Source organism: Manis pentadactyla, chromosome 4 (genome assembly GCF_030020395.1).
Source record: "Manis pentadactyla isolate mManPen7 chromosome 4, mManPen7.hap1, whole genome shotgun sequence".
NCBI lineage: Eukaryota > Metazoa > Chordata > Mammalia > Pholidota > Manidae > Manis > Manis pentadactyla.
In genome coordinates, this window is record NC_080022.1 from 111549365 (window position 1) to 111572158 (window position 22794).

The 22794-nt window shown below is 40.7% G+C and overlaps 1 protein-coding gene and 1 long non-coding RNA gene across 2 annotated transcripts; one reads left to right on the forward strand and one right to left on the reverse strand.

Moving 5' to 3' along the window:
* Window positions 1-1004: 1004 nt before the first annotated feature.
* Window positions 1005-4534, reverse strand: MCL1 (MCL1 apoptosis regulator, BCL2 family member). The gene is made up of 3 exons (XM_036905259.2): window positions 3742-4534; window positions 3152-3399; window positions 1005-2649 (listed from the first exon to the last, which is right to left on the reverse strand). The coding sequence occupies exons 1-3, from the start codon at window positions 4424-4426 to the stop codon at window positions 2533-2535; spliced, it is 1050 nt and encodes a 349-aa protein (XP_036761154.1). The 5' UTR covers window positions 4427-4534; the 3' UTR covers window positions 1005-2532.
* A 136-nt stretch (window positions 4535-4670) lies between these two features.
* On the forward strand, window positions 4671-21180 carry LOC130683417 (uncharacterized). The gene is made up of 3 exons (XR_008997120.1): window positions 4671-10644; window positions 15107-20408; window positions 20853-21180. It is a non-coding gene; the product is annotated as an uncharacterized LOC130683417 (long non-coding RNA).
* Window positions 21181-22794: the final 1614 nt, after the last annotated feature.

The window sequence follows — 22794 nt, forward strand, 5'->3', positions numbered from 1 at the left end:
GTACATGTGCCTCCTCTCCCTATAAAACCACCCACCCTTCCTCAAGCACTTGGGCTCCCTAAGCCCTCACAGCCTTTGACCCAAAGTATCAATTAAGATCTTCATCTACATTGCAGCAATCGCACCTAGTAAATTGGGAAGTGGAGCCCCCAAATCCCACCAATTTACATCTATGCACTTATTTCCACAACTGGATATAGGGAGTCTTTTAGTCATCTCCACCAGATCTTAAGATTAATTTAAAACTACATAAAGTGCTTTTAGGTCCTTAGAGATAGACATGACATAAATAAGTGGTTTATTATCAAGAAGATAAATACATAGGTAAAAAATGGCTCTATATGACCTTATGCTCGGAGATGGGCACACAGGGCAAATTCTTCCCCATTACAATCTTAGTCATTTTATTCATGCCTATTTTTATCTGGAGTCCAAGGTCACATTCTGAGGCAGAAGTTTTCAAATGACCCTATTTCCATTACAGCTCTCTTCAGTTTACCAGTTTTATGTAACCCTTTCAGGTTTAACAGAGTCCACACTTCTATTATTTTAAGTGAGTGTAATTCAAATGCAAAGGAACCTAAGAAAGTCACATAAAATGTTGCTCTCTGAAAATTCCCAGCCCAGACAGGATAAAGCAACAACTGAAAGGGTACCAGTCCAAGGAAAAGGGATTCCTCGCACCAAATGACTCTGTCACAGCACCCATTGTACTATCACCTCCCAAGGATAAAATTCATTAAGGATGAAGGCCTGTGGACTCCTAGGGGGGTTATGTACGTTCCCAGATGGGGTTCATAGTGCCAAAATATGAAAGAGCTAGTAAGAGTTCAGGGATGGTAGGGTTAAAGAAGTAGGAATGGATATAAATATCTATAAAGGGTACAGAACAGCCAGCATATATTTCAAGGAAGGATATGACATAAACACAGATTCAATACAGTATCAAATCTGAAATTCAAAGAGATGCCAATGTAAAAATCTGAAACAAAGTTTGGGAACCATTTATAGAAATGAAACAGTAAGTATTTGCTTTATTGAAGTAATAGGCTTAGACCTGTGTTTAACAAGCAAGCCTAAATATAGCACCATGGTTAGACTAGAGCCTGCTTTTCCAAGTCATAATTTTACAATGTATTAAGCAAACAAGGGACCAAATGCCTCTCATCCACCTGATGTGATCTTTTTATACACATACTTCTTGTAAGTCCCATTTGGAACAGCTGAAAACCTCTTAGCAAAAGCTTTGAAGATGAGCTCATGAACTCAGTTTAAATTTCACCCGTTAAATAAGGTCAAATGGAAGGAACTCAAATTAGTTGCCCAGAGTCCATTATTTTTATGTCCTCAGCCCACATGCCCCACCCTGTCTCAAAAACAAAAACAGAAAAAAAAAGCCACCTTGACTTAATTATTGAAAATCTACGAGTTAACTATGTGAAAGGATTACTCTCCACTCCTCAATTTCACAATCTCCCAGACTTAAAAAAAAAAACCCAAACTATCTAAGGAATACTTACGAAAATCAGACAGGAAAATTAAAGCCTGCATAGTTGACTCAGAATCGTTCCATTACAACTAGGTTGCTTACAATTACATCACTTGGTTCTGTAGACAATCTAGAACTGACCAGGACAAAGTTTAGTAAAGCTGTTAAGAAACAGGTTCCTAACTACTGAAGTTGTAAATTTCAAAAGGGCATGAAAAACTACTGTGAATTCCAGACTCTTTCTCCTTTACATTTCAAAGAAATAGACTTTCTGTAAAAATATATACAATTTTTACAGACAAATACATTTACAAGTTGTTTTGTGTTTTAAAAATTGAGGATATTCCATATTTGCAACTAATTTTTGAGCCTTTAAGTCAAGTATTCTTGGTCTTTATTATGCTATTAAACTAACAGTCAGTCAAAATAAGCCAAAGTAGAACAGGTATGAAAGTCCTGAGCACTTACACTTTATATTCTTCAAGAAGTATACCTGGGAAAGCTAATTAGAGAGCAAACAGCTTTCCCTTCACTGTTGTACAGTACTGAGGCTTCTAGTCATAGTTCTATTACCTGTAGCTTAAATCCCTCTTACACAGATCACTGGCACTATTAGTGCTTCTCTTTTAATACTACAGAAGTCATGAAATTCAGTGGGTATATTTAATGAACTCTACAACTAGCCTGGCTACTGGCCACTCTCCTGTTCTAGACAAGGAAAATTCAGTCTGCCCACTCTATCTTTACTAAATCTAAAAGTCCTCCTCCAGGGCCTCCCAAACAAAGTTTGCTTGTTGCTGAAACTGAACCTTGCTTCTTTCAGACAGCGCGTCTCTTCAAGGGGGACTACTTTTCCCATGTATTTATTTTTGTTAGCCATAATCCTCTCGCCACTTGCTTTTCTAGTTGCTAGAGCAGAACTCTTGGAGGTTACAGCCTGGACAGCTTGAGGTCCAACTTCATAAATACATCTGATTTCATAGCAGACAATGTGGTTTTGGTGGCTGGAGTTGGTTAAGAGTCCAGTTATTGCACTTAAAAGGCTATCTTATTAGATATGCCAAACCAGCTCCTACCCCAGCAACACCTGCAAATGCCAACAGCACATTTCTGATGCCACCTTCTAGGTCCTCTACATGGAAGAATTCCACAAAACCATCCTAAAAAACAAAAAAGAAAAATCACATTTTCAAGCACGGGTTTCCACTGGCTTAAAAACACGATTTACAGAGAGAAGAGGAATTTAAACATATCTAAGTTTCCCCAAAACGCAATGATGATGCATATTAATTAAAAGGAGGAGGCCTTTTGTTCAGGAATGTAGTTCACTCCCAACCCCAGGTGATTCTTATTTCTTCATAATTTGAATCCACTGGTGTGAAGAGGAGCCAGCTGAATTACAATAAAATACCAAATGCAAAAGACTCAACCACCAGTAAAATAGCCTACAGAAAACCAGGATTTTTAATGCAACAACTCAAGATAGTCAAACCATGATCTCTGTGTACCCACTACTTAAAATCAACATCAAGCAACCAGAGGCTCATTAAGCTAGAGCCTGAATACTGAGTTGTACATCATTAGTTATCTCCACTTTCTGAAAATAAAATCCTCCATTACATCTCCACTCCAAGGCCCTCTTCAACCTTAAAACAAACTTACCCAGCCTCTTTGTTTGACTAGCCAGTCTCGTTTTGTCCTTACGAGAACATCTGTGATGCTTTCTGCTAATGGTACGATGCAGCTTTCTTGGTTTATACTCTTCAAGTGTTTGGCCACAATGGCACCAAAAGAAATGAGAGTCACAATCCTGCCCCAGTTTGTTACGCCGTCACTGAAAACATGGACCATCACTCGAGACAAAGATTTGACATCGTCTTCGTTTTTGATGTCCAGTTTACGAAGCATGCCTGAGAATGAAAAAGCACGCAGATTCTCATGGTCTCCTTCGTCTAAACACGGCACGATTCGCCTGCCCACCCATGGCGGGGGTATATCGCTATTTGGGATCTACAGAACTCAGGCCGACCCCACTAGAAAACTGACATCCCACCCTTTCCGGGCTTTGAAGAGACCTGCCATTTCCAAAATAATCAAGATGGGCGGAAACAATGACTCATGGCCAGAATATTCTGGTCTCAAATAGGATGAGAGTCCTTTCAATGACTCGTTTCGGTTTCCACCCATGTGTGCTGGGTGAGTCCAGGGAGAGGAAAAAAACACTGCGCAACCTTCGTGACCAACTCCCTTACCTTGGAAGGCCGTCTCGTGGTTGCGCTGCACACCATCCCCGACCCTTCGTAGGGTCTCTAACGCCTTCCGGCTGGCGGCCCCAGACCCGTCCATTGGCTTCACGTCCTTGGAGCCAGTAGCCTGCTCCTGAAGGTACCGAGAGATAATCTCCAGCGACTGACGGTACAATTCGTCGTCCTCCTCCTCTGCTGGGGGTGTCGAGGGTAGTGAGCCGTCAGTGCCAGGGCCATTACTAGGCTCCCCGACCAACTCCAGCAAGGGCAAAACAGCCGGCCGCTTCCCGAGAGACTCCGGCTCGTACCCGTCCAGCTCCTCTTCGGGCGACATGATGGCGTCGGCAGCTGGGGCTTCCATTTCTTCAGGCGGCGACATGCGGCGGGTGGGCGCGAAGAACAGCAGCCTCGCGGGGGTCGTAGTGACGTCGGGGCTCTCGGCGCCAATGGGCGAGGGCCGCGCGACCCTCCGGGCATCTGGCGCGATCGCGGCCGGGGGACTCGCGCCGGTGCTTCCGCCAATCACCGCACCGGCTTCCTCACCCCCTGCCTCCCGCCTAGCTGCGGCCTCCTTCCCCACAGCCAGAAGCCGCCCCCCCGAAGGCGAGGCGCCGCCGCTGCCGGTCCCCAATCCGGCCCCCCCACAGTAGAGGTTGAGTCCGATTACTGCGTTTCTTTTGAGGCCAAACATCGCAAGCTGGAGTCGCTGGAGCCGCCGCCGCCTTCTCGGTGAAAAAGGTGGGGGAGGTTCCACCTCTTTACTTGAAGGAAGCGGAAGTAAAAAGTGAGCGAGGCCCTCCTAGATCACGGTATTTTAGGGCCAGTCCTACGCGGGGGCGTCAGCAACTTAAAGAAAAAAAAGTATTCCCATAAAAGGCTGAAAACTTCCGGATTGCGCACAGCACCTGACAGGAAGAGGCCGGACAAGGCTGGGCGGGGACTTCCGGCTTGGATCCGCCCATGGCGCTTTACGTAACCGCCGCGGGGGACCCTGGGCTGCGGGAGGCGAGGGGAGCCTGGGGGGCTCGCGCTTTTCTTTGCCGACCTAGGCTTGCTTAATGGCTGCCTGGGTTCTTCGTAGGATCTTGATTTGCGGGCCCTTGTTGCCGCTTTTGTGCTAGAGGTTTATTCCCATACCAAATTCTTACCTATTTAATCACTCAAGAGATTGAGGAAAGTGGACGAGGAAGTTCTGCCTTAGGTGGGGAACAACAGTCTTAGGTAACATTAGTAAGAGTGCACTGTAGGGGACCTTAATTAATTTGCGCATCCTCAGCTGTCTGCTCTCAGTCCAACAGGGATTTGGAAATGGGGATGCTAAATGGACTGCCCTATAGGATCATTATGTGGAAATTGACTAAAGGAAATTATTCTGCCTCAACTGAATTTTATTCCTAGCTTCCTACTTGCTTTCTCGCATACCCCATCTCCACTACATAGGCTATGGTGAATACATACAAATCTACTCAATTAGCGCCTCTTCTGAGACTCATTTTATTTTTGTATTAATAAGGCACATTTGACTGTAGGGGTAAACCTCTTGAGGTCAAGGATTCTGTTACTTGCCATATTTGTGAGTTAACATTAACTGAAGCAACTTCTTTTTGTGGAAGGATTTGTAAAAATACTAGCTAAAATTCAAGAGCATGGTATTTGAGGGATATAAGCAGGAAAGGTAAGCAAGGTTCCTGTTCCCCAAAATGTCACGGTTTAATAAGGAGATAGGGTGCTATACTACATAATTATTTGGGCAAGATTTACAACTATGGGGATTTATAATACGGGGCAGAAAGGATGAAGAGAAATACTGTGGGTGTAGTGAATAAGAAGTAGTTTTCTATTTTAAGAATTTGTTATTTTGCACAGCAACTAGCCGTAATGTGAGATGGAATATATGCTCTACAGGAGGCATCAACGGCTCAACTGGAGTAGAGAGGTTAGGAAATTCACTTTGAACTACCAGAGCCAGCGGCAGATCTTCTGGAAGAGGTAGCTTTGCTGGGCTTTCTAGAATATGATTTCATTAGTTAGTCAAAGGGAGATTGAGAAAATGTCAAGTGCAAAAAGACTTTTTTCAAAGGCTGAAAAAAAGGAAATGCATTACAAGTTTCACTTTAAGTTTATAGCCAGAAATCTCAAGAACTTAGCAATACTATCGCATTTCCTTAGTCAATTCACTCTCCCGTGGCCCAAGATGACTATGACACACCTCTTCTGTCCCTAAACCTCCAATATTTCCTTCTTTGTTCCTCACTCTCAGTTAACTTCACTGAGAAAGTGGAAGCAATTAGAGAAAAATTTAATTTCTCACCACTAAATCTACTAATTAACTCCTATTCCTATTCTTTCTGCCTTTCCTATAGTTAAGGTGAATGAATGAACCTTCCCTGCTATCTTAAACCAACCTCTTCACTTGTGCACTGGATCCCATTTCTTTTGTCTAGTACTTTGCAGTTGCCCCTTTACATACTTGCAGCAGTTTTTCTGTTGAACCACTTCCATCAGCACACAAACTTGATATTCTCAGTTCTTTAAAAAGCATTCCCTTGGACCTAATTTCTTTGATGCTCCCCTTTATAGCAAAAAATTTCAACCTCCTTATTGCCTTTTCTCTTCTGAACCCACCCCAAGCAAGCTTTCATTCCCACCACTTCACTGAAACCATTCTTGTCAGTCATCAATGACCTTCACATGGCCAAATTCCAGTGGGCAGTTTGCAGTCCTCTTTAGTTGATCTCTTGATCATTCCCTTCTTGAAACACTGTTTTATGTGCCTTTTAAGGCACCACACACTCATGGCTTTCCTTCTTCCACACTGGCGACTCTTCAGTTTCATGAATCTCTTCCACTGGCTGTCCACTTGTTGATGACACTTACCCTGTTTCCCTTTGTAACACAAGCCATGCATGACTCATGGCAGAAACTCCATTATTGAATGGGTGAATCTGAATGTTTATTAATATGGTGTCTTGCCAATGGGTTTCAGCCCTGGACAAGTTCACTATGGATTCAATGAGATCGAAAAAATGACAGTGGAACGTTCTTGGGGTGAAAGGGTTTATACCCAACTTTATTCCCACAGTGGCAGGTCAATCACTAGAATCCTGTCCACTCAGGGCAAGCTGGTCTCTGCCTCTGGGCCGCTCTGCCCCCCACAGCCCTCATTGTCTCTGTCCTTGGCACTGCCACCACTCCAGTCTCTGCTCTCCTACAGCCATGCAGCCATGCAGCAGCCCAGAGCACGGGGTGGAGCTCTTTATATAAATTCAATAACAATGTATTGCCCACATATGTGTAGTGAGCAAGCCGACCAGGGCCAGGTGAGAATCCTGGCCATAGGAATCTTCACTTTCTCCACATACGGGATATATAAAGTCTAGGAAAGTAGGATGGGTCATGTTATTGAGAGCTTTGGAAGCCAAAGAGCTTTGAACTTTTCTAGGCAGATGAAAACCACTGAGCACTAGAGTACTGTGATATATGCTCTAATTTAGGCTCGTTACTCTAATTTTGGATTTTAGAATGGATTGAGGGAGAAAGGACTGGAAGCAAAGAAATAAATTAGGTGGCTACACCATATGATAGTCAAGACTTAATGGTGACTGTACTCCAGTGCTACTGGTGGAAAAGGAAAAGTTAATATGGAGAGACTGTGGAGACAGAGTCTATATAGCTTATGTTCTATCCAGGTATGGATAGAACAGAGTGTGATGATGTAAAATACACATCCATATTACATAAGATTAATAGGTAGACCACCTTCTAGACTCCTATGCAACTGCCCTAGAGAATCACCACTCTCACGGGTAGGGAAAGGGTCTGTGCAGCTTAGAGGCAGAGTCAGTATGTTTCCAGGATGTCTGGGAGGTCCTGTCCTCATATAATTTTAGTTCACTTAGAAGGTCTTCTGACCCCTGGTATTAGAGTCAGAGGCACCTCTGGATCTGTGCATACTCTGTATCAACAATGGCTCTTGTTTGTAGAATAACTATATTGGCCACAGTCCTGAACCTAAAAAGAAAAGCACTGTTGACATCCTGACTGTGCCAATCTTTCTTGTAGGCATATTGAATCCTTTGAAACATTCCCAAACTGTGAGCACATTTCCTCCTCAAAATGTGCCTTTGTTTCAGAGAATTCATTTACATCATTTCTTTCAAAATAGAAAAAAAAAAAAAGATCCCAGTGTAGGAACTAAGATTCTCTAGTGGCTTTATTCTCCAAGTCTTTTGGGACCTGAAATTCAATATACTTAATATCTTGTGTAGCCTTCCCCCTTCTCTAATTAAAAACTTTCTCTTATCCTTACTGCCTCTCTTAATTATTCAACCATCTTATTCCTCAGCCTGGTAAAGTAGTGTTGTTTTGTTTTGTTTTTAGGTCCTGTATATAATTCACGTTTTGGGAGGCTCTCCACTCTGCTGATAGAAATTTCCAGAACTACTGGAGCACCCTATTGTCTTTTTCTAAGTTGAGGCTAATCTTTTGCCTTTATGCTCTTTTGAATGCCTCTTAATACCATACTTTGTTACCACATACCAAAATTTTATTTATGTCAATAATGAAGAAATCAGCAGAATGACAAAACTGGTTTAGAGAATATATGAAAAATTGGGACTTACATAGTCAATAGGGAAGGAAATGCCAAGAAGGATGTTAAGTTAGGTACAAAAGCAGTTAATGTCCTCTGAGGCAGTAACTATAATTTCTGGGGTTATCTTCCTTAGTAAATTAGAAAAAAAATCACTGTATCTTATTAGTTTTCTACACATTATCCTCCAACACATTACCCTCTAAAACTTGTCTGTGCTTCACAATATAGGCACTTCACGGGGAAGGCAGTACAGTACGGAGAAGACAAGTAGTGACTCTATAGCATCTTACTATGCTGATGGACTGTGACTACAATGGGGTGGGGTGGGGGACTCGATAATAAGGGTGAATGCTGAAACCACAATGTTGCTCATGGATATAAATATGGATATATATGAAGGATATAACCTTCATAAGATTATATCAATGATACCTTAATAAAAAAAAAATGTGAGTGCTAATCAAAATTACATTCCCCAAGGTAATCCGGTGACCCTTAGGTGGACTTATTTGAAAAAGCTCTAGCATAATACTAAAAGATTCTGTAGTCATCTTTTTGCTTTACTCCTAAAATGTACATAATTTTTCCTACACAAATCCCCCGTGACTATAAATAATCTCTAAAGATTATTTTTGATCACACACTAAAAAGGTTGATTTCATGTTTTTGTATCAAAATCATTAACTGAATATCTTGCTTAGATGGCTGTTTTCTACATTTCTACTGGATATGATACTCTTTCATACTGTGCCTTCAGCATCAAGATCTTCCTACCCTCCCATCACAACACCATAATTATCATCTTTGCCTACAAGATAATTTCAGGCCCTAGTCTCAACAGGTAGTAATAACACTAGCATATAACTAGGGTTCAGTAGCCTCTCAGAAGGTGGGACAGGCACTGCTAGTTCTATTATCCAATATTCATTCTTCTTACTTTCTGACAGAACCCAGAGTTGGCATGGTGGTTCCGTAATGATCAGGAACTTCTATTCCTTCTATTATGTTGTTCTGCTGTCCTCACACATGCTTTTCTATCTCATGATCCAAGATGGCTAGCTTCATCCACGTTATCTGCACTCCAACCAGCAGGAAGGAGAAAAGGGAAGGCAAAGGGTATCTAGCTTCTTTTTTTTTTTTTTTCTGCGTGGGTCAAAGAGAACAGGTGGTCTCTAGCTTCTTTTAATGACATTTTTGAGAAGTTGCATATTAGCTAGAAATTAGTTACATGATCTCCTAGCTTCAAGGGAGGCTAGGAAATACTGTACTTACTGTGAATGTCTGTGTGCCCAGCTATAAATTGGGGATTCTATTACATGAGAAGAAGAAAAGCACAACTAGCAGGTTGTACCACTATATGCAAAACTATGTGGAGAAAATGATAAAACTCTATTGAAATACATTTTAAAAACCCAAATAAAGATAAAAAAACATGTTCACATATAAGAAGACTCATAACTGTAAAAATGTCAGTTCTTCAAACTGATGATTAGTTTGAATGAAGTTCCAAATAAGGAACTGGATAAATCAATTAAAAAATTTACCTGGAAGACCAAAGGGCCAAACTAGCCAAGACACTCTTGAAAGAAAGGATGAAAAAAAAAACCAACAGTGGTGAGGGGACTAGCCATGCTGGACATCATTATTATACACCCATAGAAAAAGAGACGTGACATTAGCAGGAATAGACAAATGGATCAATGTAACAGAATAGAGATCTGACAAACAGATTTATATATATATATATATATGGAAACTTGATAACAGAAGCATCATTGCAGATCAGTAGGGAGAAGGTGGGTTGCTCAATACATGGAGCTAGGATAACCAGATATTTATATAGGAAAAAAACAGAATCTCTACTTCATAACATATATAAAAAATAAATTCCAGTTGAATTAAAAACTTAAAAAATGATATACAGGAGAATGTTTTATGAAATCAAGGTAGGAAAGAGTTATTAAACAAGATATTAAAAATAACTAGAGGAAAAACTGACAAATATGATGGCATGAAATGAAAACATGTTTCATGCCAAAATTAGACTTTTGAGCAAAATACAGAAGCACACAGATGACAGAACAATTAACTGCCTCAGGAGAAAGTGATTTTGAGGTGGATATTGACCTGTGTTTGAGTGTTCACCAGGAGTACATGGGGCAAAACATTCTAAGCAGAGAGAAGAGCATATACAAAAATACAGAGCCAAAACAATGTGGTGTATTCAAGGAACTACCATGGTGGAATACACTGCAGAGAGGCTGCATGAAGACACAGGCTTTCAAATCAAATCAATAAACCCTACCACTTACCAGGTAAGTGACCTTGGGCAAGTTATTTAGTCATTTAGTCTAAGTATGTTTGCCCACCTGTAAAGTGAGAGTATTCCTACCTTATGAAGTTTTAAGGATCTAAGACAGCAGTTCTCAAAGTGTGGTTCACAGACGAGAGTCCATGAAACCTTTGAGGGGGCTGTGAGGTCAAAAGTATTTTCATAATACTAAAATATTCTCTGCCTTTTTCACTGTGTTTACATTTGCATTGATCATGCAAAAGCAATGGGGGTAAAACTATGGACACCTTAGCATAAATCAAGGCAAGAATACTAAACTGCATATCCTTACAGTAAAAAAGAGCCAGTTTCACTTAAGAATAACCTCGATGAAAGAGTAAGAATAGTTTTATTAAACCTCAATTCTTGAGTACATGGATTTTTTTTTAACCTGAATCTATTTCTTCCTTGAAATGGGAGTACTTTGACAATCATATAGAGAAAAATTGACATGCAGTCTTGTATTTGGATAAACTGGGTTTTTTTCCCTAAATAATTCATGCTAATTATACTTGTTATAGTATAATTTTCTATTTGCTTTTTTTTCTTTTGGTATCATTAACATACAGTCACATGGGCAACATTGTGGTTACTAGATTCCCTCCATTATCAAGTCTCCACCACATACCCCATTACAGTCACTGTTCATCAGTGTAAGATGCTATAGAGTCACTACTTGTCTTCTCTGTGCTACTGCCTTCCCCGTGCCCACCCCTACATTATGTGTGCTAATCGTAATGCCCCTTATTCCCCTTATTCCGTCCTTCCCACCCTTTCCCTTTGGCAACTGTTAATCCATTCTTGGGTTCTGTGAGTCTGCTGTTTTGTTCCTTCAGTTTTTGTTTTGTTCTTACGTTCCACAGATGAGTGAAATCCTTTGGTACTTGTCTTTCTCCACCTGGCTTATTTCACTGAGCATAATACCCTCTAGCTCCATCCATGTTGTTGCAAATGGTAGGATTTGCTTTCTTCTATGGATGAATAATATTCCATTGTGTATATGTACCACATCTTCTTTATCCATTCATCTACTGATGGACACTTAGGTTGCTTCCATTTCTTGGTTATTGGAAATAGTGCTGCAGTAAACATAGGGGTGCATATGTCTTTTTGAAACTGGGATCCTGCATTCTTAGGGTAAATTTCTAGGAGTGGAATTCCTGGGTCAAACGGTATTTCTATTTTGAGTTTTTTGAGAACCTCCATACTGCTTTCCCCAATGGTTGAACTAGTTTACATTCCCATCAGCAGTGTAGGAGGGTTCCCCTTTCTCTGCATCCTCGCCAGCATTTGTTGTTCCTAGTCATTTCTATCCTGGCCACCCTAACTGGTGTGAGGTGATATCTCTTTGTGGTTTTAATTTGCATTTCCCTGATAATTAGCGATGTGGAGCATCCATCTTTTCATGTGTCTGTTGGCCATCTAATTTCTTCCTTGGAGAAGTGTCTGTTCATATCCTCCACCCATTTTTTAATAGGGTTATTTGCTTTTTGGTTGTTGAAGCATGTGAGTTCTTCATAGATTTTGGATGTTAACCCCTTGTCAGATATGTCATTTACAAATATATTCTCCCATACTGTAGGATGCCTTTTTGTTCTGCTGATGTTGTCCTTTGCTGTACAGAAGAGTACATGGCTTTTAACATTGTTTTATAAAATGAGAAGTACACATAAAGCATTTCTGCTTTTTATAAAAGTATGATGGTTGTCTCCAGGAAAAGCACTTACACAGTTATTTGAATTGTAAGCTAAATTAGCTGCTTTTCAAAAAAATGAATCACCATTTTATTTTGAAAGAATGACAAAATGGTTATTTACACTTGAGTATTTGGCATTTTCTCAAAAACGAACAAAATCAGCCTGTCACTTCAAGGATAACAACTGACAGATTTGTGACCAATCATAAAATTTGAGATTTCAAGCAAAAATTACAGTTTTGGAAATTTTGTATCTACTTCAGTGAGTCCAACAGCTTCCCAGGACTTAAACATTTTGCTGATGAGACTGGTTTTGATTTTAACGAATGTGATATTTTAACAATATTGGATAATGAAATATGTCAACATTTGGATCATCTGTGTTAACTGAGTGAACCAATATTTTCCAAATGACACATGCATGATGTTTCAAAATCATACCTGTGTGAAAGATCCATTCAAATTGCAAGATAGACCAGTGGATTTTAATGTAATGGAACACAGCAAGTTAATTGATTTGGCTTCAAATACCACATTTCAGTTAATCTTGAAGAAACTACCACTTGTGTTTTGGTGTACTATCAAAGAAGAATATCCATATTATCTGAAAAGAGTATTAAAATACCTCTCCTTTTTCCATTTATTTACCTGTATGAGGATAGATCTTTTCTCCAAATACTTCAGTCAAAACATATCAATATAGATTAAATGCACAGATATGAAAATCAAGCTGTTTTTAATTTAGATATTAAGAGATTTGCAAAAATGTAAAACACTTTTCTGTTTTTTTGAAAATGTAATTTATATTAACCTGCAATTGGCTTATTGTTTTTAAATGAATTTTTTTAAGTTTCTCAGTTTTAATTTCTAATATGGTAAATATCAGTGGCAATAACCCTCATAAACAGCTCTCAATAATTTTTAAGAGTCTAAAGGTCATTTTAAGAAAGATTTATAAGTTAATGAAGGCAAAAGCTGAATTAAGCTGGGTAAAAAAGTAAATGGGAGTTGAAATGTTCTTTTTCAAGAAATTTGAGAATGATGAAAAAGCAGAGAGTAGTTGGGTTGAAGAAAGAATTTTTTTTTTTTGAGTGAGGGATTCAAAAATATTTGTAGGTTAAGGAGAATGATCTTGCAGAGTGAAAAACTCTAGAGCAGAGAAAATGGACAACTGACAGAGCACAGTGTTCCAGAAGAGATAGATGGAAGGGCAAAAGCTCAATTTAAGACTGTAAGGAGATTCTCTTTTATAGCCGGGGAGGAGATACAGATGGGGTGCCTTCACAATCAGTTTAGAGATCAAGAGGAGGAAAGCTTGGGAATTTGGCACTATCTGTTTTCTTTTTGAGGGTGACTGCAAGGTGGTCTACAAAAGGCAGAGGCTGGAACTAGACAGGTGTTTGAGGAGAACAACCGTGGGACCTTCATAAAGCATCTGGCTCCTCCTGAGGACTGCCAAGATAAGGCTGGGAACTGCACACTGGTGCCAGTTCTGACTGGTAATTAACGAATGGTCTCCCATAAAGTGGCAGCCAACAACCAGAAGTGGAGAAAACACACTTCTATCCTCAATATATAGAACAACTCGGCACACCAACAGGCACTTGATAAATATTACTTGAAAAAACAAATAAAGATTGTTGTTGCTGTAGAATTGAGGAGTGGCGAGTTAGCTTGGACCAAAGAACAAAAGACAAAGATAACTGAGGTGGTAGTGTCTTGAGATCACTGTTCACAGAGACTAAGATGGACAGGGAAAGAAGTGAAGCCACAGAGGGTCTGGTAGACTGGAACTGCAGTTGGCCCAAAAAAGTGATTAAGAGTGAATGACAAATCATTAGATACTAGAAAATCTGTAGGTTCTGAAATGGAAGAACCAGATCCTTACCCAGATGACAGAAGCCCACATCTGGACCAAACTTAGAAAGGCACACTGACAGATTAGAGCTCATCCAAAAGGCAGCCAGGGTGATGCCAGGAGTCCAAACCACATCAAGGAACAATAACTGAAGGAAGGGGAAATTTTTAGACTAATGAAATGAGATCTAGAGAGAAGTGGTCCTCAAATACTTGAAGAGTTTTAATAAGGGTGAAGATAGTAAATTCCAATACACTGGATTTATTCAAGAAAAGGCTAAATTATCACTTGCCTGGGATGCTGTGGAAAAGATTAATTTAGGAGGAATTAGTTGGAACTAGTTGATCTTCAAGGTTCCAACAACTTTCAGAGTCTATTTTAAAATCCCTTGACCTCAGCCAGATTTGCCAAACCACAGGTCCCTAAAACTCCTTTATTTTATTATGGAAAGGATGTTAGCCTTTCAAAGACATTTTGGTGCACTACAAACTGGAACAAAAAGTCTCCATGAGTGCCAATTAAATGCCTCAGAGAACACAAAGATGATTGTAACTGGAATGCTTAACAAGTACCAACCCAAGGGATGTAATAAAAATTGAAGTTTAATTTTGTCTCCCCCTGCCTCTGCAAAATTTATTTCAATAAGAGAGGTTTTTCCTCTGACCTGGATGAAAATTCCACCACACCTCCCGAACATTTCTTCACCTTTAAGTAGTGGTCTTGCAATTACTTAAGTAGCAAAACACATTCTTTATTCAGAAACATAGTAACAAACTCAATAGCCTTCATCATAGGTGAGAATATCTGTATCCCACAATATAGCCTACCAGCTTGCCTTTGTGGAAGAGAGGTAGCTGACTTTTCTTCTCCCTCCATTTTTCTACCTCCTAGATGCCGACACTGACACCTCCTGGAAATGGAGCAGAAGAGAGAGGAATGTTCTTGGTGGCTTCCTGTTCTCTAGACGTGACTAATGTTGAAAGCTGACTGTCTCACAATGGATGCATTTGTATGGCTCCTTCAGAGGCTTCCTTGCTAGGCCTTTCCAATGATAATGTCAGCAATCTGAAGTGAGATGATGCTTTGTATTTCTATGGCCTTCACTCCACCTCTCATCCTTTTTTTCCAGTGGTCCATTCTACACAGAACCCTTGTGAGGAGTCCCATTATGGTTCCAGGAAGTTCTTTGAGTAGGATTTAAACTAGCTCCATACTTGTCCCCAGAATTCATGTATATTTGACCTTTTGTCAGAAGGCAGTGCAGTTACTTACAAGACAGAGCTGTCTACTTTGTTACTTCAGGCTCTGTTGTCAGCCAACCTTTGCCTTGAAATTCTTCCAGCATGAGTCATACACAGTCTATTATCTCCTACCCAGGAACAAATACCAAATGCTTCAAAGGTCCCGTGAGGCCCCCTTTCTCGGCTTGAGAAGAGAGAAGTACCTCCACCTCTTTTTGGGATTGGATGCAGTTCACATGGTAGTAGGTCTCTCCAAAGAAATCTCTTTTATAAACCTGTCTCCACTCTTGAAATAGGGTGTGTGTGTGGGTTCAAGAATCATGGAACTGGTCCTTGGTAATTTCCTCTAACTTTGCATGACTATCTGGTGTCTCCCTTTGCAATTTCGTACTACTTATATCTGAAACATCCAATTTAAAATCTTGTTAAATGTACATCTGAAACTAATATAATATTGGATGTCAACTCTACTTCAATTTAAAAAAATAAAAATCTTGTTAAAACAATCTCTTTTATCAGTTACATCCTTTGCATTCCTTACCTGGAGTCTGTGATTCAGCCATGTGTCACAGGCCAGTCTTAGGGTAGTCATCAAGTTGGTCTAACATGGTCTGGTCTCCCCTTTAGTGATTAAAACAAGCCAAGCCAAGACCTAGGGCCCACTACAATGATCCCACTGCCTCTGAGAGGGACAGCTCAGGACTTCCTCTCGGCTCCAGACCCAACTCTCCAGGAGAGTGTACACAGGGCACAGGGTTTGGTGGAGTGGCTATGGCCTTTGGAGTCTGTCAATTACCAAGCAACCTTAGATAAACCTTTACTGAACTTCAGTAAAATTTTGTAAAATACAGAATAGTCTTACCTTTTAATTCAAAATTCAATTTTCAGTTATGCAATTAATACATATTCTTGTAAAAATGCAAAACGTCACGATGAGATTAAATTTCCTTTATCATGTCCAGTCCCACTCCCCTAACTCCCCTTCAGATGTAATAAAAATTCTCAGATTAGTATTTATTTTCACAGTCCTTTTTCAAACTGGATCTTTTTTTTTTTTTACCTGTAAAAATAGGATAGTAATATTTATTCTGTGAGATAGAACAGAGTTGAAGATGCAAGGTGCATAATGTTTTCTTCTATTTCCTCAGTGTGTTAAGAGGAGCTGAGACCTGGAGAACTTAGCTCTACAGTAAATTCAAGCTGAACAAAAGAAATCTTACCTATATCCAGAGGTGGAATTATCTGCCCTCTATCTGTTATTAGAAAATACTAGTTTTTTCTTCAGAAAGTTCAGCAGACATCATGCACAGAGCCTACAGCAGGAATAAGCCCCAGCCTGTTACACTGAGATAAGCAGCCTCCTCTTGAATAGGGGTCTGCTGGGGAAGGGGAGCCAGAGCCAAAGGCAGAGGGGACATTCCGCCTCCTTTATACTCTTCCATTGTAGTCAGGCAAGGATGATTTTATGTCTTGTGTCTTCTCGTCTCTGTGGCTTCCATTTCAAATTTCAGAAAAGAAGAGATCGTATGCCCAGCTTCCCCCCCAAAACAGCTTTCCAGTTGAGTACAACAAAGTCAAAAAACAAAACAACCCTCCCTCCCCCAACAATCTGGCTCCACCATCACTCCACAGTGTAAGATAAATTTTAGCCGAAATAAGCAGGTGAAGAGAGGCAACAAAGGGCCAGGTAGTTTATTTGAGTGCAACTCCCAGGTGATGTTCCGCGGTCTGGGTATTACAGGCCAGGGAAGTCACACCCGGTCAGGGAGGTGGGGGCTTATAAAGGATTAGGAGGGGGAGGAGTGGGCAAGCTATCCTAGGGGGCGTGGAGAGGTATGATTGGCTAAAGGTGACATAATAGACAACTAGAAACCTTTTTTCCTTCCAAGAGGGAGGAGGCTGACATCCGGGTCTTAGTTTGCACATCAGAAGGATGGAATTCAGGAGGAGCTGTCCCCTTTCCATATAAGGCACGGACCTTGGGGTCTGGTTTGTTCTTCCCCAATGGCATCTCTCTGTTCTGTTTGCATGTCCTTGTTTTTACTTCCTCCAGCCTAACACACGGGACATGGGACACACTCCTCCAGTAGCTTTTCTCTGTTATCAGGGCACACATGCCAAGATTTCCAAAGGCACCAGTGGTTGGTTCCCAGATACCCCAGATAAGGATTTTATTTTGGTGTAAGAACAAACCCCATCTACTTTGCCAGCCATGATACAACTTTCTTTACATATATTGACTTTCTTTTTTTATTAAGGTATTATTGATATACACTCTTGAGAAGGTTTCACATGATAAAACAATGTAGTTACTACATTCACCCATGTTACCGTGTCCCCCCCATGCCCCATTGCAGTCACTGCCCAACAGTATAGTAAGATGCCACAGAGGCATTATTTGCCTTCTCTGTGCTACACTGTCTTCTCCATGATCTCTCCCCACCAGCCCTCCCTCACCCCTCCCCTTTGGTAACCATTAGTCCCTTCTTGGGGTCTGTGAGTCTGCTGCTATTTTGTTCCTTCAGTTTTGCTTCACTGTTATACTCCACAAATGAGGGAAAAATTTGCTACTTGTCTTTCTCTGCCTGGCTTATTTCACTGAGCATAATATCCTCCAGCTCCATCCATGTTGCAAATGGTAGTACATATATTTACTTTTAATGAAAGCCATATAAAGTTTGTACTATAATTATCCTCATATTACAGATGAAGGGACTGAGGCTCAAAAAGATTAAGTAATTCTGTCCTTAAACATATCCTGAGGTAGATATGTTTAAGAATAGTACTGGTCAGTGTGAAGTGGCTTCTGCCAGCAGGAATGATATGCATGGAAATGTGGCAAGAGTAGAAGAGGTAGAGTAATAGCAAATTAAGAAAAATACATGTCCCAGCAAGAACTGCCACTCACCCCTACCACTCGGTCGAGGCCATGCTCTAGGGTGTGTGTGTGTTTAACCAAATCTCCATAACAACCATCTGGTTTCAGTCTTTCTGGTTTCTGACAACATAGGCTTGCAGTGTCTAAATATGGTCACTGGTGAGGATGAGCTGGGGAGGGGAAGTGGGACTGCTGAGTCAAGGAGAATTTGTGCAGAAAAGGTGGATTCCTTGGTATGCACTGATCTATCCCTCCCAGTTCACCCTCAAGATCGGAAAGGGTCTTAAGGCCCTGATCTTTCCTTCTTCACAACAATCAGTTAAGAGCTGAGCACTGCGTACATTTTGTCTTAAAAAAAACCAAATTATGTAAATTCCTATCCAGTCAGGGATCTCCCCTGCAAGAGGGGATTGGTAGAAATTTTGGCTTCCCATTTTCACCCTATGTGCCACTTTCAGGGCCACTGTGGGTAGAGGTTGGAGGAGCCCATCTGACGAAGGCATGGTAGCCCTACAGGGATATGTGAGGGAGAAAAACCTGGCACAGGGCTGTAGGAATAAGGATAGTCACTCCTGAGAGAATTAAATGGGCCCAGGCCTACATTACAAGAGCCCCTTCCTTAAGTCAGCACAGTGGTTCCCAACCAACTACAGGTGACATTTGGCAATGTCTGGACTTTGATTGTCCTGTCTGAGCATCTAGTGGATAGAGAACAGAAGTGTTGTGAATACCTAAAACTAAAAGCCTCCACAACAAAGAAGTATCTGGTAAAAAATGTTAGTCCCAAGGTTGAGACACCCTGAGTTAGAATATGCTGGTCCTACCTGAGTCCTCTCCTTGGTCCATTACAGGAGCACTGGTACTAGGTCAGATTACTTGAAGGGAATACAGTGGATGCCAACTGTTCCCCTGGGCCCTGAGTTCTTTTCAAACTTCCAACCCAAGTACTCAGCTTACTTCTAACAAAAATAAATCTAACTCAGAGTCTGAGATTTGCTGTGAAATCAGCTTGTACAGAAGAGGGTCTTGGGTATAGGAAAAGCTGTCTGACAGAGGCCGTACAACTGTGCAGAAGGGAAATTGCTTGGCCACACTTTTGCCATTTGTAAAATGAGTACACTGAACTCAGTGATTTCTAATGTCCCTTAGTTCCAAAACTGTACTTCTGGATATTTCTTGTACATAGTTGTACCTGGTTTGGGTCAGTGAAAGAGGAAATGACTCAGAAAGGCAATGGAGGAAGTCTGAGGGTGACTCAGACTTTCCTAATCATAAAAGGCTCTTCAGAGATGACCTTAATGTCAAACCGGGACTCATGATCACTGAATGATGCCAGGAACTTCCTTTGTATATTTCAGTAGGTGGTATCCATAAGGGGTGATTTTAGCAAAATTTAAGTTGGCCTCTGCTAAAAAAAAATCCCCCATTGGTCTGCTGATGTTTGAATTTCTACCATGAGAGTTTTAGCTCTAGTTAAACAGAGTTTTAGCTCTAGTTAAACATAAATATTCTAGCATAGGTATCAGTTTGACGTTACTAACTGGGTTTCAGAGTACAAGGTAGGTAGCTGGCACTAGATCAAGAATGATGCTTGTTGATGGGTATGCAGTCCTAGCAGTTAATGTAATTTGAGAAAAGTTCATGTATTGTGTAAATTCTATTCAGTTCAATCTTTTCAATCTAAATATTATAATAAAGATTTAATAACTAAGAGTTCATATTTTATATTAATCTCTATTATCTATGTGTGATAAATGTCAGAATAAGGTTCAAAAAAAGTCCACCTAAATACACTAAGTGTCACTAAACTTGTTTATACCAAAGCTCTTCTTACCTGAAGGGGCCACTGTACTAGAATGTGCTTATCAGTGTTAAATGCTTTCTTCCTGTTGTAAGGAGACATTTTAATGTCTGACCATTCTTGGTAGAGCACTTGGTCTTTACCTCTTCTTAGTCATGTGGCTTGTCTAGAAAGTTCTCCAAGAGAGACCCAGCTTAACCTTCCAATTTCTTTCATTAGAGGTTTCATTTCTTTGCTTATCCACTACTGTTATCATTCAGAGATTCTTTAAATGTAGGGGCCGGCCTACGGCCGAGGCTGAGTCCCACTATGGCTGAACACTGCCCTTCCACTCTAGTTGACCAATGCCCTAAGATGGCGCACGCTTCCTGGGCGCCACCCTGCCTGGTTTGGTGGCATTAGCATAAGGAAGTTGCTCCTATAGGCTTGCATGATCTTGATCACCATAGGCCAGCTTCCCTTATATAAGGCATAAGCAGGAAAGAGAAGCACTCACTCACTCTCTCTCTCTCTCTCTCTCTAACCTCACTCTCTCACACTCTCTCTCTGTCTCTCTCTCTCCTCTCATTCTTCCTCTCTCTCGCTCCCTCCAGCTGTTGCTTCTTCTCACTCACCTTCTCCCGGCCTTCCGAGCAACAATAAAGAACTGAAGTGAACCAGGTCTGTGTACGTATCGCTGTCGTCACTGCCACAAGGGGCGAACGCGGTATTAAAGAGGTCAAAGTCTTTTTTATTTTTTCTGAATACTTACAGATTAATCTGAAGATGTTAGTGCACAATTTATTTCTTCAAAAAATAATTACTAACACGTGCCAAGCACTGATCTTGTTTTTTCACTTCTTTTTCATTAAGGTATCACAGATACACATTTTTATGAAGGTTTCACATGAAAAGCAATGTGGTTACTACATTTATCCATATTATCGAGTTCCCCCCCATACCCCATTGCAGTCACTGTCCATCAGTGTAGTAAGATGCCACAGAGTCACTACTTGTCTTCTCTTTGCTATACTGTCTTTCCCATGATCCCCCCCCCCCACACCATGTGTACTAATCATAATACCCCTCAATATCCTTCTCCCTCCCTCCCTCACCCATCCCCTTTGGTAACCGCTAGTCCCTTCTTGGAGTCTGTGAGTCTGCTGCTGTTTTGTTCCTTCAGTTTTGCTTCGAGTTATACTCCACAAATGAGGGAAATCATTTGGTATTTGTCTTCCTCTGCCTGACTTATTTCACTGAGCATAATACCCTCCAGCTCAATCCATGTTGTTTCAAATGGTAGGATTTCTTTCTTTCTTATGGCTGAATAGTATTCCACTGTGTATATGTACCACCTCTTCTTTATCCATTCATTTACTGATGGACACTTAGGTTGCTTTCATATCTTGGCTATTGTAAATAGTGCTGCCATAAACATAGGGGTGCATATGTCTTTTTGAATCTGGGATCTTGTTTTCTTTGGGTAAATTCCTAGGAGTGGAATTCCTGGGTCAAATGGTATTTCTATTTTTAGTTTTTTGAGGAACCTCCATATTGCTTTCCACAGCAGTTGAACTAGTTTACATTCCCACCAGCAGTGTAGGAGGGTTCCCCTTTCTCTGCATCCTCACCAGCATTTGTTGTTCTTAGTCTTTTCGATACTGGCCATCCTAACTGGTGTGAAGATATCTCATTGTGGTTTTAATTTGCATTTCCCTGATAATTAGCAATGTGGAACATCTTTTCATGTGCCTGTTGGCTATCTGAATTTCTTCTTTGGAGAATTGTCTGTTCATATCCTCCACCCATTTTTTAATAGGGTTGTTTGCTTTTTGGTTATTGAGGCATGTGAGTTCTTTATATATTTTGGATGTTAACCCTTGTCAGATGTTGTTTACAAATACATTCTCCGATACTGTAGGCTGCCTTTTTGTTCTACTGATGGTGTCCTTTGCTGTACAGAAGCTTTTTAGCTTGATGTAGTCCCATTTGCTCATTTTTGCTTTTGTTTCCTTAGCCTGAGGAGATGCGTTCAGGAAAAAGTTGCTCATGTGTATATTCAGATTTTTGCCTATGTTGTCTTCTAAGAGTTTTACAGTTTCATCTCTTATATTCAGGTCTTTGATCCATTTCGAGTTTACTTTTGTGTATGGAGTTAGACAATGATCCAGTTTCATTCTCTTGCATATAGCTGTCCAGTTTTGTCAACACAGTTGTTGAAGAGGCTGTCAGTTCCCATTGTAGCTCCATGGCTCCTTTATCGTATATGAATTGACCATATATGCTTGGGTTAATATCTGGATTCCCTATTCTGTTCCACTGGTCTATGGGTCTGTTCTTTTGCCAGTACCAAATTGTCTTGATTATTGTGGCTTTGTAGTAGAGTTGAAGTCAGGGACTGTAATCCCCCTGCTTTATTCTTCCTTCTCAGGATTGCTTTGGCTCTTCAGGGTCTTTTGTGGTTCCACATACATTTTTCTTTTTTGTTTCCCCCACTTCTGTCCCCCCCCCTTTTTAAATTTTGGTATTAATCTACAATTACATGAGGAACATAATGCATACTAGACTCCCCCCATCACCAAGTTTCCCCAACATACCCCACTGCAGTCACTGTCCATCAGTGTAGTAAGATGCTGTAGAATCACTACCTGTCCTCTCCGTGCTGTACAACCCTCCCCGT